General features: G+C 36.7%; 1 protein-coding gene across 3 annotated transcripts in view; it reads right to left on the bottom strand.

The window, feature by feature from the left end:
- The window catches only part of LOC111143971 (proteasome 26S subunit, non-ATPase 1), an 86,071-nt gene that overhangs the window by 52,335 nt on the left and 19,613 nt on the right, over window positions 1–14,123 (bottom strand). For all 3 annotated transcript variants that reach the window (XM_022498015.1, XM_022498023.1, XM_022498034.1), the window contains 7 exons: window positions 13,627–13,715; window positions 12,632–12,710; window positions 11,772–11,945; window positions 10,033–10,144; window positions 9,300–9,496; window positions 8,244–8,339; window positions 7,156–7,220 (listed from right to left, as the gene is read on the bottom strand). In XM_022498015.1, coding sequence (XP_022353723.1) covers window positions 7,156–7,220; window positions 8,244–8,339; window positions 9,300–9,496; window positions 10,033–10,144; window positions 11,772–11,945; window positions 12,632–12,710; window positions 13,627–13,715 — 812 coding nt within the window. The remainder of the gene's footprint in view (window positions 1–7,155; window positions 7,221–8,243; window positions 8,340–9,299; window positions 9,497–10,032; window positions 10,145–11,771; window positions 11,946–12,631; window positions 12,711–13,626; window positions 13,716–14,123) is intronic.

Raw genomic sequence — 14,123 nt, 5'->3', positions numbered from 1 at the left:
ACTTAATTTCTCTGAGCCTCAATTTTCTCAGCTACATAGGGTTCTTAAGAAATGAGTACAGGTGGGTAGTCTGTATTGGTAGCCAATTCTAGTTACAACTGATATTTTATTGTCATGCTATTGCCATAAATGGTGAACAAAATTAGCTGAAGGGTTCTGCAGTGAAGACAGTCCACATCCTAGCTTTTCCTTTTCAGGCTGACCCATTCTTATGTCTCAACCTATTGCACTAGTGCTGTCCCTCTCCAGGTGATTAAGTTTAAGAAAATTACTTCAAGAAATGTGTTGGCTATGGAGAAACTCAGCATAAGTGAACCAGGTATATATTCTCCAAATGGCAGAATCCTTTCCTAAAACATAGTTAGAACATAGACCTTATGGGCTCTGTGTCATCTGCCAGAAAGAGCATACCTTACAAATTTAATCCCGAAATCTCAAAGCTTTAGGCACGGAATTCCCCCCAGCAGTCTAAGATTTTTCAGCAGCATGAAGGATGGCCCAGTTCAGATATGCAAAATAATTCTTTTGTTTTTTTAAAGATTTTATTTATTTATTTGATAGAGAGGGAGACAGCGAAAGAGGGAATACAAGCAGGGGGAGTGGAAGAGGGAGAAGCAGGCTTACTGCTGGGCAGGGAGCCCGATGCAGGGCTTGATCCCAGAACCCTGGGATCATGACCTGAGTCGAAGGCAGAGGCCCAATGACTGAGCCACCCAGGCACCCCTAATTTAATTCTTGAAGTAAAACTTATCTATTTTGGTTCTAGTCTCTAATATGATGAGTTTGACATATATTATTGCCAAGTCACATAAGATTAAGTTTTCTGATGTCACTTTAACAGTATTCCAAACTGCACCTTATATATCTGAAGGCATATATAATTGTTCCAGAAGTCTAAATACTAGAGATGGCACACACACTGCCAAACTCCACCCTGAGACAAACTAGAGTAAACGGACTACCTTCTCACATGCTCTATACTGCTTCCAAATTAGTGTATGTGCTAAAACAAACACATACCTACAAAATTAACTGTAAGACCCTTAAACTAGTCAGCATCAATTCCTGGGGAAAAAAATCTTTGCTTATAGTCTGCTGAGAGATCTTTCTCTAGGTAATGAGAAATATTCTAGTACTTCTAGAAAATGAAATACAGTTCTAATATAAACTATTTCTGAAAAAGTACAACATAGCACAAACTTTTGCCACTTTGATACACAACTGATTCTTCTATTTCACAAGAGTTTTAAGAAATCTATAATTTTAAAGCAAATCTCAGAAGTTAACCACACCAATAGCAACCAAAAGACTAGTTTTAACTTCATAGAAAAAGAGTAGAACTGTATCCCTTTAGAAAAATAATTTTTAAAAAACCTTTCATTTGCTTTTATATTTATCGTTAATTAGCAAAGGGAGAAAACAAAGGTATAGAAAAAGAGTGAAAAGACAAAATTAAAGTAAGGAAATTATAGCATCAAGAACACAGACACAAAGACACTGAGGTAGAATACAGAGAGTATGTATTGAATTGATACAAAATCGTGAGCGGTAATATTGTAAAGATGAATCACACATTTGGTAGTAACTAACTGCTCGGGGTTCCTTCAAATTCTAAGCATCTATGATGGTGCAATGTTTTTTATTCAAGGAACCCATTTCTCTATGGTATAAAAAAGTCTGTGCTGAGAATCTCCCTCACATCTTGCAAGATCCATTCATGTCTGAAAGCATATTAATGTATACATTGAGAAATATCTGGTTTTATATTTTAAGAGCTTAAGTCATAGCAGAGATGACCAGGATTGTCTAATTTTAAGAAAGATCTACATCAGGGGCACCTGGGTGGCTCATGGTTAATGGTATGACTCTTGATTTTGGCTCAGGTCATGATCTCAGGGTCAGGAGATCAAGCCCCACATTGGGCTCTGCAGTCAGCACAGAGTCTGCCTGAGTGTCTTTCCCCTTTTCCCTATGCCCCTCCCCCCACTCATGCTCCCATGCTCTCTCTCTAAAATGAATAAATAAATAAAGTAGAATCTTTTAAAAAAAGTTTGTATCAGATCATTATAGAAACTTAATCTCAACAAGTATGTAAAGACCAATGCTTCTTTTAATTACTTTCTTCACTTTCCTTTCCAATGTCAAGTTAAAATAGTTCATACTATGTTCAGTTCCAACTGAGTTTCAGTTAATGCCAAACACAGTACTATAAAAAGAGTTATAATAGTTATAACTACAGCTATAATAAAATCTCCTACTGGACAGATAACAATGGGCCTAATAATCACCTACTTATTACACAAAAAATGTTCTAGATTCATTTCGCCATGGCAAAAATGTTTTTTTTTAACTTAATTCTCAATATTTATCTTATATATTATGAACAAATAACACAAAAATTTCAGTAGAAAGAAACAGTGAAAATACTGTAACTCCCTGGACTACCTGAGAGTAAAGAAGATAACAGACATGAGAACTGTTAGTTTCCCGCAAGACAATTTCATCTAAGTTGAAGTACAAATACATGTTTACCCACATGTTTTCAGTATTCACGTCCAGTAAGTAGACTTAAAAAGATTTAAAAAGTCATGGTTCAACAGACATTTCTGCAAAGAAGACATCCAAAGGGCCAACAGACACATGAAAAAGTGCTCAACATCATTTAGCATCAGGGAAATACAAATCAAAACTACAGTGAGATACCCCCTTCACACCAGTCAGAATGGCTAAAATTTACAAGTCAGGAAATGACAGATGTTGACAAGGATGTGGAGAAACACCTACACTGTTGGTGGGAATGCAAGCTGGTGCAGCCACTCTAGAAAACAGTATGGAGGTTCCTCAAAGTTGAAAATAGAGCTACCTTATGACCCAGCAATCACACTACTGAGTATTTACCCTAAAGACACAAATGTAGTGATCCGAAGGGGCACATGCACCACAATGTTTATAGCAGCAATGCCCACAACAGCCAAACTGTGGAAAGAGCCTAGATGTCCATCAACAGATGAATGGATAAAGAAGATGTGGTACATATATACCACAGAATACTATGCAGCCATCAAAAAACCCAAAATCTTGTCATTTACAACGACGTGGATGGAACTGGAGGGTATGATGCTGAGCAAAATAAGTCAATCAGAGAAAGACAATTATCATATGATCTCTCTGATATGAGGAATTTGAGAGACAGGCCGGGGGGGAGGGTCGTGGGGGGGGAGGGGAAAGAAATGAAACAAGATGGGACTGGGGAGGGAGACAAACCATAAGAGACTCTTAATCTCAGGAAACAAACTGAGGATTGCTGGGGGTTGGGGAGGGAGGGAGAGGGTGGCTGCATTACGAACACTGGGGAGGGTATGTGCTTTGATGAGTGCTGTGAATTGTGTAAGGCTGATGATTCACAGACCTATACCCCTGAAGCAAATAATATATGTTAATAAAAAAATATATATTATGGTTCAAGAAGGTCAAATGTCTGCAGTTATTTTAAAAGTAATATGTATGGGGCGCCTGGATGGCTCAGTTGGTTAAAGCCTCTGCCTTCGGCTCAGGTCATAATCCCAGGGTCCTGGAATCGAGCCCCACATTGGGCTCTCTGCTCCCTCCTCTCTCTGTGCCTGGCTCTCTGCCTACTTGTGAGCTCTGTCTGTCAAGTAAATAAATAAAATCTTAAAAAAAAAAAAAAAGTAATATGTAACATCTAAAAGGGAAGAAATGGTAAAATGGAGCACATTCTAAGAAAGTAAACGATGGTGCATCAGAAAACAATTACTGTTCTTAAGAGATAGGACAGAAACTTTCCAAATATTAAAGGTAATGAGAAAATTTGAGAATAAAAATGTTCTATGAGAGTTGCTTAGGAAAATAGTACTCTGATGGAAAGGCATGTTGTAGAAAGCATTTGGTCTATAATGAGATCTGTTTTGAATTTCAGTTGTACCATTTAGTCCTATGACAATGAGAAATTTTATTAACTATTTTGGAATTCAATTTCCTTCTTCTTCTTTATTTTTTTTTTCAATTTCCTTCTTTTTTTAAAAAAAATATTTCTAAGCTTCTTCCACCTTTAAAAATTCTCAGTCACAGGAAATGGCACTAATCTAAAATTTTGAGAATTTTGAGAATTTGGTTTCAATTGCTATTCCTAAATTGATTACATTTAATTTTTTTCATCTAGAAATCTATAACTTTCAGACAAAATCATTCCTAAAGTCCAGTTTCTTCTACTTATAAAGAGTCATATTATGAAAAACAGAACTCAGAATGGTCCCTTAGAAATAACAAGTATATAGAACCACTCATTAGCTGGATCTCACTAGTCTAGGTAGTAAAAAAAAAAAAAAAAAAAAAATCTAAGAAAAACCTTTAGACTTTTAAGCAGCTCATGGGAGACATCTGCTGCCAAAACTGGGAATTTAGCATGAGTGTGAGCTACAGGAAAAGCAAAGGCAGAATTGAATGTTAACTGGAGAGCAAAGCGCTGTCAGGTTAAAAAGGGAAGAAAAACAGTTTTCAAAAAAAGCTCAGCTTCCTCTGTAGCAGAATATATACACCATGCCACTGATATATAGGATATGAAATATAAAATCACCAAGAGGAATTAGTAACTGACAATATAGAAGCAAAACAAAGGAAGAGACCATCATGAGTGGATTATTTACACAAACCAGTAGTTACTAAAGGTACCCCTAGAAAAATATACTTTCCAAATCAAAATTATCTAGTTCTCTGATAAGAATTAAAACAAAAAACCCTCTCTGGATAGCAATAATACTCCACACACCCTCCCCTCCCCCAACAGCACTCCCATCCTTGGATCTAAACTCCAGAGCAAAATCAGTGAAAGATTAGGGTCATAGTTTGGCTAAAATAATACACCAAAAAATTGACAGGGAGAAAACAGAACTATCCAACTTCTATTTTTACTTATTTTTCCCCTCTTAGGAGAATGATATTTGGACCAGAAAGGTAAAAAGTAATGTTGTAAAGCTTGATCAAAATGAAAAACAGGTTGGGGCACCCAGGTGGCAGTTGGTTAAGCTGCCGACTCTTGGTTTCGGCTCAGGCTGTGATCTCAGCGTCATGAGATCAAGCCCTGCATCAGGCTCCACCGCCCCCCCACCCAACCGCCACAGGCTCTGCTTTAGACTTTCTCTCTCTCTCTGCCCCTCCTGCTTGTGCTTTCTCTCTCTCTCTCAAATAAAGAAATAAAATTTTTTTAAAAAATGTAAAACAGGTACAAAGACTGGCTGGCTTAAATGAGTTCAGCTCTGTAAGCTAAATGAATCACCTCCCTGAAAGAGAACTTGTGGTTGTAGTTATGGAACCACTGCTGACAAATCTGAGAAAAAATAAGAGAATGGCAAAGGTACAAAAAGACTACAAGTGGCTAAATAGTCTATGTTTAAAAACAGTAAGAGGACTCAAGAAAATAAGTGTGGAGTCTACTGCAGATCTTTTAAAAAAATGTGGAACAGCTTAAGGAACATAGGTTTTGTCATACCTTAGAAAAAGAATCAATGATATGACACTTCTATGGATTACAAAAACACTAATAACCAACTAATCACTTATCTTGTTTTGGAGGTATCAGACTAGTAGATCTGTATAAATACTGTCTTTAGAATTAGTGAAGGCTCTCTAGTGTCTTTGTGAACAAGGTGAACAAATGAGGTTTAGAGAACAACACAATGAAGGAGCCAATTGGCATGTGGCTGAACAACCTTATTCAACAAAACTGGTGTAAGGAGAAACCTGATTACCATATCATATAGGTCTGTACTTCATTGTTTTATTCAAAATTTTTATCCACAGAGTAAAATATCTTAGAGCCTATCTGGTAACTTCTTGATAAATGGAGTAACTTCCTATCTAAGATGTTACGAAGAAGTTCCTGTAGCCAGTTCACAATGGATGTTCAATCTTTGTTGAACTGTATTATGACCTTTACAACAAAGTCCACTCCCAGGAATGTGGGAGACAATCTACCCCAGAGATTAAAAGGACATGAGTGAGACTCATCTAACTATCTCATCTAACATGTACCTTGGGAACTTATTTTTTTGTTTAATTCCATCACAAATGAGCTACAATAAGCAATGTCCAAATAGAGCTAAAAGAAGTATTTTTAATTTGCCTTTGCTAGATTTTAATATAAAGTATCTTAACCAGAAGAAACGATAGTACTTAAGACTGGAGATAAGCAGACAGTAAGAGCTGCAAGAAGTACTACTGCATCTGCCACCACTGTTAGAGTTACCACTACTGTCATACGCTTAAATAACACTTAGTGCCAGAGGCTGTTCTAAGGGCTTTAGGTATTAATTCAGTTACTCATCCAAAAACACACTTCTTTTCTTCCCCCAAGATTTATTTATTTGAGAGAGAGAGAGAGAGAGAGAGAAATAGCACAAGCAGGGGGAAGGGCCGTAGAAGAGGGAGAAGAGGGAGAAGCAGACGCCCTGCTAAGCAGGGAGCCCTCCTACTCAATCCCAGGCACCCCAAAAACACACTTCTTAAATAGGTACTATTGTTACACCCATTTTACAGATGAGAAATTGGAGGCTCAAAAAGGCTAACAAGCCCAAAGTCACTCAGCTTGAAGTGGCAGAGCCAGGATTCAATCCCAGCAAACTGGTTTCAGAGTACGTCCTCTTAATCACAACTATCCTGTGCCAAGGGCATCTCCAAATCTCCAGTCCAAAATTGTTTTCTTAAATCTGCAAAACTTTCACCCTTCTGCACTGAAACAAAGCTTATTACCTTTTATTCTCATTAAAGAGCTTCAAGAACTCTACAACCCTATGTTAGATACAAGATCCCATTTGAATTACCAATGTATATGGAAAGAGGAGTACTAAACATGCTATTTGGATTTAAAAATTTAAGCAAACACAGGGAATGTTATGAAAAAAAAACAAAAAACAAAAAACAAAACAAAACCAGAAATAATAAAGTCATTTCACTACTTTTCCAAATAGGTTCTTGGACTCTCAAGACACACTTGCTTCTTTTTCAGATCAACAATACTAATCTTATTGTTAAATGGTCTTCACTCTAAACCTAAGTATATCCCTCAGATATTTAGTTTCTGTTTAGTTACTATTTAAAAAAAAAGGACTATAAAGAGAACCAGAAGTTAGAAATTGTTACCTGAACAGAATGAACCCAAGTGATTCTACTGCTGCCCTCCGGACATCATCATTGACATCACTTACCTAGGAAAAATTTTAAAGGATGATTACATTATATCATGCATTCTATTACTAGAATAACTGATATGAGAGGCTCACATCATTCAAATGTAAATCAGACCTCATTAATATTAGAATGTCTTCCCTCATCTTGGGAAAAACTCATCTGAAATACCCTATTTCAGAACGTGGAAGCCCTTTAAGCTCGGTGAAGTTTAAGAACCAGGGCTACTTCTAAAGATTATTTCAGCTGCACTATGCCTTTTGCAGGCTACACTGAAAATCTAACCATTCCTTCAGTGTTGTTTTCAAAACACAGTATGTTCTAAATTCAAGCAAAACACAAACATCCACAATTTACAACATACCACATGCTGTACTGATAAAAAATAAATTAATAATAAATACTATGAGAGGTGCGTATCTCTAGGAAGAAGATAGTAATAGTTCTAAACCTTTTCTGCATGGGAAGATGACCTGAGGTTTACCTTCTCCTGGAACCAAGATGGTAGAAACCTACTAAGTTAAGACATATGGACAGTGTCCGTTGCACTACCAGGCAACACTATTGTTCATAAACTCTATCTGGGTTGGGAGGACTAGGAATGGGAAAAGCCTGTTGGAAAACATGGGCATTGGCTTTCCTGTGCAAGGTAGCTCTTGTAATAGGGTATGTTCCCTAGAGATACCTGGAAGCTAAATTCACAGGCTATAAAAAGAAGTGGTTTTTATTGTTCTTTAGATTTCCCTCTCCTAGGGTAGCTGCACATACTCACGTGGTCTTGTCCCTTAGAAATGAGGGTGCACTTTGGAGCTGGTTTTCAGAAGTTGCCCCTGAGTGATTTTAAGGACTTCTATTTGTACTGACATACTATTTTTCTGTTCTATACTTGGCGCTTAGGTTATAGCTGATTGTGTCCAGTGAGTGAGAATCTGAACCTGACATCACTCGTGCTAGTCATGCAGTGTGGGTGCTGCAGCAGCCTAGACATTTACTGTCCATCTGCAAACTGTCCTTTCTACCTCTACTCGAGGAAGAGTACTTACAGCAACGTGGAGCAGGCGTCGAATAGCTTTGTTGTTACCCGAGCCACAGTAAGCCATGGCTACGGTGTACATTCCAGATCGTCGAAGAATTGGGTCCTAAGAAGAATAATCTACATCAATCAACAAATTGTCATTTCAAACAGTAACTTCTACAGTCTAACTGGCACAGCTACATCCACCAGGAGAGTTGGTTTTAGGTAAGAAATGAGAAGAATGATTTTGGGGTTAGTAATTTTCGAAATGAATGTGGAAATACAAACTCTTAAATACAGGAGGAATTAACTCTTTTTAATTCCCAACGCTCTATGCAATGTGCCTGTACCGCCTTACACTCACTAGAAGTATCAACTCAAGTCCAATACCAACACTAACTACCTTCTCATACTCAGCTTCCATTTATTAAACAAGTAACAAAGAAGCTTGCTTCTAATTCTACATTGTAACTTGCTTACTTAATTCTTGGGGGCTGAGGGGAGCAGATATGACATCTGAGAGCTGAGCAAAATAATGAGAAGTTTTGTCATTTAACTATTAACAGTGATTCTTTTTACCAGACTATAGAGGACACCATTAGCTACCACTGACTACCTACCACACACAATACCACTATCCAAATAAAATTAAAAAAGCAATGAAAAAAACTCACCCAGATAAATAAGTATAGAGATTGGCACTGGTTTTTGATGAAAAAACAATGAGGTAAACTTTATACCTTATTAAACGGTTATGAAGTAATTCCAAAAATATTATTTCTAAAAGCAATCAACTTGTAAATTTCTAAAGAACTTCTTTGGATCTGCTTATCTGAAAATTACTGATCTGAAGTCTTAATTTAAAATTCTCAAATTAGTCCTATTAACCTGTTCTAATCAGTGCTCTCCTTTCCTACGTTCCATTAGGCTTTATATATATTGCAAGGAGTTTTATCAACATGTGTAGCTAGCTGTTCTGATGGGAACAGAGATAATTTCTAATGAAAGTGCTTCTCTAAATGCTGGTGATAAACAGGGTGTGATAACCTATAGGGAGAAAAGGATAAACAATGTATCTTCTCACCTTATCCCGGCACAGAGATTCAATGAGAGCATCAGCTTCCTCCATCCTCCCATACATTACTAATGCTATGCCAACTGCAAGACCGCGCAGAATCTTCTCATGTTGAGTTTCCTGTGCGTAACCGACCATGTCCTCAATAGCCTGGGCATTTTTAGAGCCCAACATAACCAAACCTAGGGCCAGGCCAGCTGCTTCACCTAGTGAGTAAAAAGTAAACATTAAAAAATAAAAATTATGTATCTAAAATCAATGAAAGATAGCTTACTGGAAGTGGCACTTATTATCATCACATATCAAAACAACCATTAGTTCTGGTAGCATTTTTTTCAAACCATTTGATAAAAAGCACATCCACGTATTTATAGCTATTTTCCTTTTAAATCTTGATAGATTACCTCATCGAATCCTACAACGATTTCAGAGGAGACATAATGACATTATTCTACATTATCACCATGCAGTATGGATAGCTCTGAGACTCAAGTATCAAGTAGGTCACTCTAATAAATTTCTATTCGCAAAAGTCAGTTATATAGACAGATACACAGGATATGTCATTTTTAAAATCTATGTATCACAAAACCTATTTTTATTAATTTGACAAACAGGGCAAAATCCACTCCCTTCTACAAGTAATCTATTAGATTTTTAAGAGGCTACAAAATATAAATAGAAAATAAATAAAGTTACATTAGTTAATCCTAGTTTCTTGTCTCTGGAAAGAATCACTTACCTGTCACAGCATCATCTTGATAAAGGTTTGTTTTTAGCAAATCATACACATCCTGGCGCGCAGTCCCCATGGCAGCCAAACCAAGGCCCAGACTGCCACCATGTCGAACAATCTAGGGAAAAAGCATGGGCTCTGTTGATTCAGAACACTGTACTTAAAAGTCCAAGCTTTTATTCTGATTTAAAAATATATTGATATTAAACACGCAGAGCAGTTGACCTAGTGAGAATGAGCAAAGTATTTGCGAACCAGATAGCCAGTGGTAACCTTGGCAATTTCAATTTCAAAAGAATGATGCTTGCTGATACAAAATAATAGTAAGTTGAGAAATGAATGAAAGTACGAAAGTGGAGGGAGAAGGTACAGCTCTTTTTCAGTAAGTTTACATGAGAAGGGGAGAAATATGATAACTAAGAGGGAGAAACAAGGGTCAAAGAAAGATTTTTTTTTTTTAGGATAGGTGAGACCTGAATATACTTACGGGCTGAGGGGAAGGAGCCTGAAGAGAGGAGAAAAGGGTATCTAACAGACCATTGTTGTAAGGAAGTGGGAAAAAATGGGGTCAAGGGCAAAAGTAGGTCATTATTTCAAGAGGGACACTTTAGCAGTCATGTTGTCATTTTTGAGTGCACAGTCTCCATTTATAGGTGACAACACACAATCTTGCTCGGAAAATACTCCTCTCTCATTGGTTAGTCTTGGTGGAATTGCCATTTAATAAGCACCCACCTTCCCCTACCCAAACTGTGGGACTGTGACCCAAAACAGACTACTCAGATGCTCTTTCACTAAAATTTTAATCTTTCCTTAGTGAAGTGACCCAAAACCATTTCAAGTTCATTCATCTGACAGTAGGGCCCTAGAGAGATGATTCATTAGTTCCTGTTATCTAGATCCCTAAAACTGTCCTGGCTCTTAACTTTTGCAAGAATTGGTTTATCTGCTTTTCCTTTAATTATAAAAGCTACTTTCTATAAACTCCTTGTTTGAAGTTAATCAGTGGAAGTTTCTATTGCTGGCAACCACAGGAGCTTTGTCTGATAAGAAAAGCTGTATCTGAGACCAGAGGAAATGAGGCAAAGATATAAATAAATGTACATAGTATTTGTGGATGAGGAGCTTATTAGGTAAGACAGATGATCCTACTGGCCTCAATCTTTTCACTAAAATCAAAGGACGAAGTTGTCTGGCTTACTTACCTACTCTCCTAATAGCCTTCTAAAGAAGAGTCTACTCTAACATAAAAGCTAAAGTCTAAAATCAAAATCCTATTTCAAGGTTCTGTAAAGTAAGAACAAGTTGCTTAGTAAGTTTTTCCAAAAGAATTACATTTAAAAAATATAGAATAGCAAATAATCAAGAATTCTGGTTCCTGAGAGAGTTATGTACTTCTTTGGGACTTAGTTTCCTATAAAATAACAAAATTAGACTAAATGATTACTAAGGTCACTTACAGTTATAACATTCCAAGACTCTTAAGTGTGGAAATACAATACATATTTTACAAATACATGGTACTTTATTCTGCTTGTCACATACAAGGTTTAAAGGACTGAGAAGCACAATTTTAGTTTAGAGAGAAAGAAAGAAAATAACCTTAAAAAAAATAATTCCTTAAGAATAGTTCTATTTTTGGAATTTCAAAATCCTACAAAATTTCTATTCACTAAAATAATTTGGCAAGTATGTTTTCCTGGACTCTTAAGTAACAGAAATTAGTTTTTAAATCAAATACTTACATCATTGCTGGCATTCTTAAGCTGGTTAAGCAGATAGTCAATTATATCACCACCATGATTGGCATGAATGAGACCTAATGCATAGAGACCTCCACCTTCCTGATAGGCTGATCCCGGAGAGGTGTCCTTGGGAAGATAGGTTGCCATTAACTGTAATGCTTCTTTCTCATGACCCTGTAAATTTGAACCACAACAAAAGTGTAAGAGAAAGTGAGACTAAAAAATATGTATTTTCTATGACTATTGTCTTCTTTCTAGAAAATTCACTTTCTAAAAGAGGAGGAAATGGGTGTCTCCTCTAAATAACTTTGTAACTCAAATGAGAGGAGAATTTTAAAAGACCCAATCACATCTTTGTCAGAAACAAGTGCTTTAATTTTTTCCTTTCTTTTATAACATTTCTCCAAATTAATCTTAGACTATGCAAATAACTTATTTCAATTCATCCTTTGAGAAATGTCATCTTCATAGGAAAAGGATTTCCACCTTCTACTAAAAACAAACACATAGGGGGATGCCTGGGTGGCTCAGTCCGTTAAGCATCTGCCTTCAGCTCAGATCATGATCCAGGGACCTGGGATCAAGTTCTACATCAGGCTTTTTGCTCTGCAGGGAGCCTGCATCTCCCTCTGCCTGCTATTCCCCCTGCTTGTGTGTGCTCTCTCTGACAAATAAATAAACAAAATATTTTTAAAAACTAAAAACTAAAAACAAAACATAGGTATTTTATTTACTTTATTCTTTCCTATAAGAAGACTAATCCTATTTAACAAAATGTACTTGTGAATGATTTACAGTAAACTTTTATTTTTTTGACTCCAGAAATATTGCTTCTGTTCATACTGATCAGTATATTTTACCTTATGAATTACACCCAGACTGGCTGTAGCTGTAAATTTTGCCCAGTTAGTGGCCCTGGCCAACCATTCCAAGTTATCTCTGTAAGAAAAGAAAATTCAGCAATACTATTGAAATGAATTCCATAAAGCTTTTTTTATAACACTAAAGTCAAAGCATTAAAATTTTACCTTGAACTATTATAAATCATTTTACTTCATGGAGCTCAAGTTACTGCTGATTCTATTTTACCTCCTAAGTTCTTAGTATTCTGAAGACTTTAAAAAAATGCATGATATGTAATCTCATTATGAACAAAAGCAGAATTATATTAATATATTTCATTCAAAAGCCTATAATTTAAGCTCACTAATAAAGGTAACTGATTTTAACTTAAAACAAGCAGACATACGCAATAAAAAATGTATAGGGGAGCCTGGATGGCTCAGTCAGTTGAGTGTCCGACTCCTGATTTTGTCCCAGGTCATGATCTCAGGTTTGTGGGATTCAGCCCTGCACTGGGCTCTGTGCTCAACAGGGAGTCTGTTAGGTATTCCCTTTCTCTCCCCATCTCCTCTTGCCCCACTTGTGCACATGGCACACACACTCTCTCTCTTTAAAATAATAAGTAAACACATCTCTGGAAAAAAAAAGTATAAAATAACAAAAATAGAATTTAAAATTCAGGACAGGGGTGCCTGGGTGGCTCAGTGGGTTAAAACCTCTGCCTTCAGCTCCCGGTCATGATCCCAGGGTCCTGGGATAGAGCCCCACATCGGGGGGGGGGGGGGTCTCTGCTCAGCAGGGAGCCTGCTTCCCCCTCTCTTTTCCTGCCTGCCTCTCTGCCTACTTGTGAGCTCTGTCAAATAAATAAATAAAATCTTTTAAAATAAATAAATAAATAAAATAAAATTCAGGACAAGTAGGCAAGGGAAGCTCTGCACATCCATGTAACAATGTCAACAGCCTCTATTAAAGATGAGTATAAACCCAAGTGGAAACCTTCCAGTATATTTACCTAAGAAACTGGTCACTGGTAGTCCCACAGTGCATAAAAGAGTTTGCTATAACGGTTGCTGTATGACACACAGAATTCCGTACTGCATCCTACAAAAACAAATAGGTTTTTATCATGACAAAGTATGGAGACATATAATCAGAGACCCTGTTTTGTGAAGAAAATATTAATAAACTGAACTGATATTTAAACCATGAATCTTGGATGTTTCTATATAAAGATTAAATAGGTAGTTTATAAAAACAAACAAGTCAGAGTCTTATCTGTGGTCTTAACTTGAGATCAGTATATTTTAGGCAGAAATTTAGGTAGTAGATTTTCTGTTTTTGAATAGTTTAATTTGCCATTTCTCTTCAGCATCTTTTCTATAGGTCTCCAAGGTATCAGGGTAACCTTAAGAGCAGTGCTCCACCTCTCCTCCCTCTGCACTTATGGCAGTCACCAAAGTGATTTTATTTTTAATAAAACTATATTATATAGAGTAGCTTCAAATAATT

This window comes from Enhydra lutris, unplaced genomic scaffold, assembly GCF_002288905.1.
Source record: "Enhydra lutris kenyoni isolate GAN:26980312 unplaced genomic scaffold, ASM228890v2 scaffoldscaffold1, whole genome shotgun sequence".
Lineage (NCBI taxonomy): Eukaryota > Metazoa > Chordata > Mammalia > Carnivora > Mustelidae > Enhydra > Enhydra lutris.
Note: the sequence above shows the minus strand (reverse complement) of the source record. Positions and strands in the feature narration are given on the sequence as shown.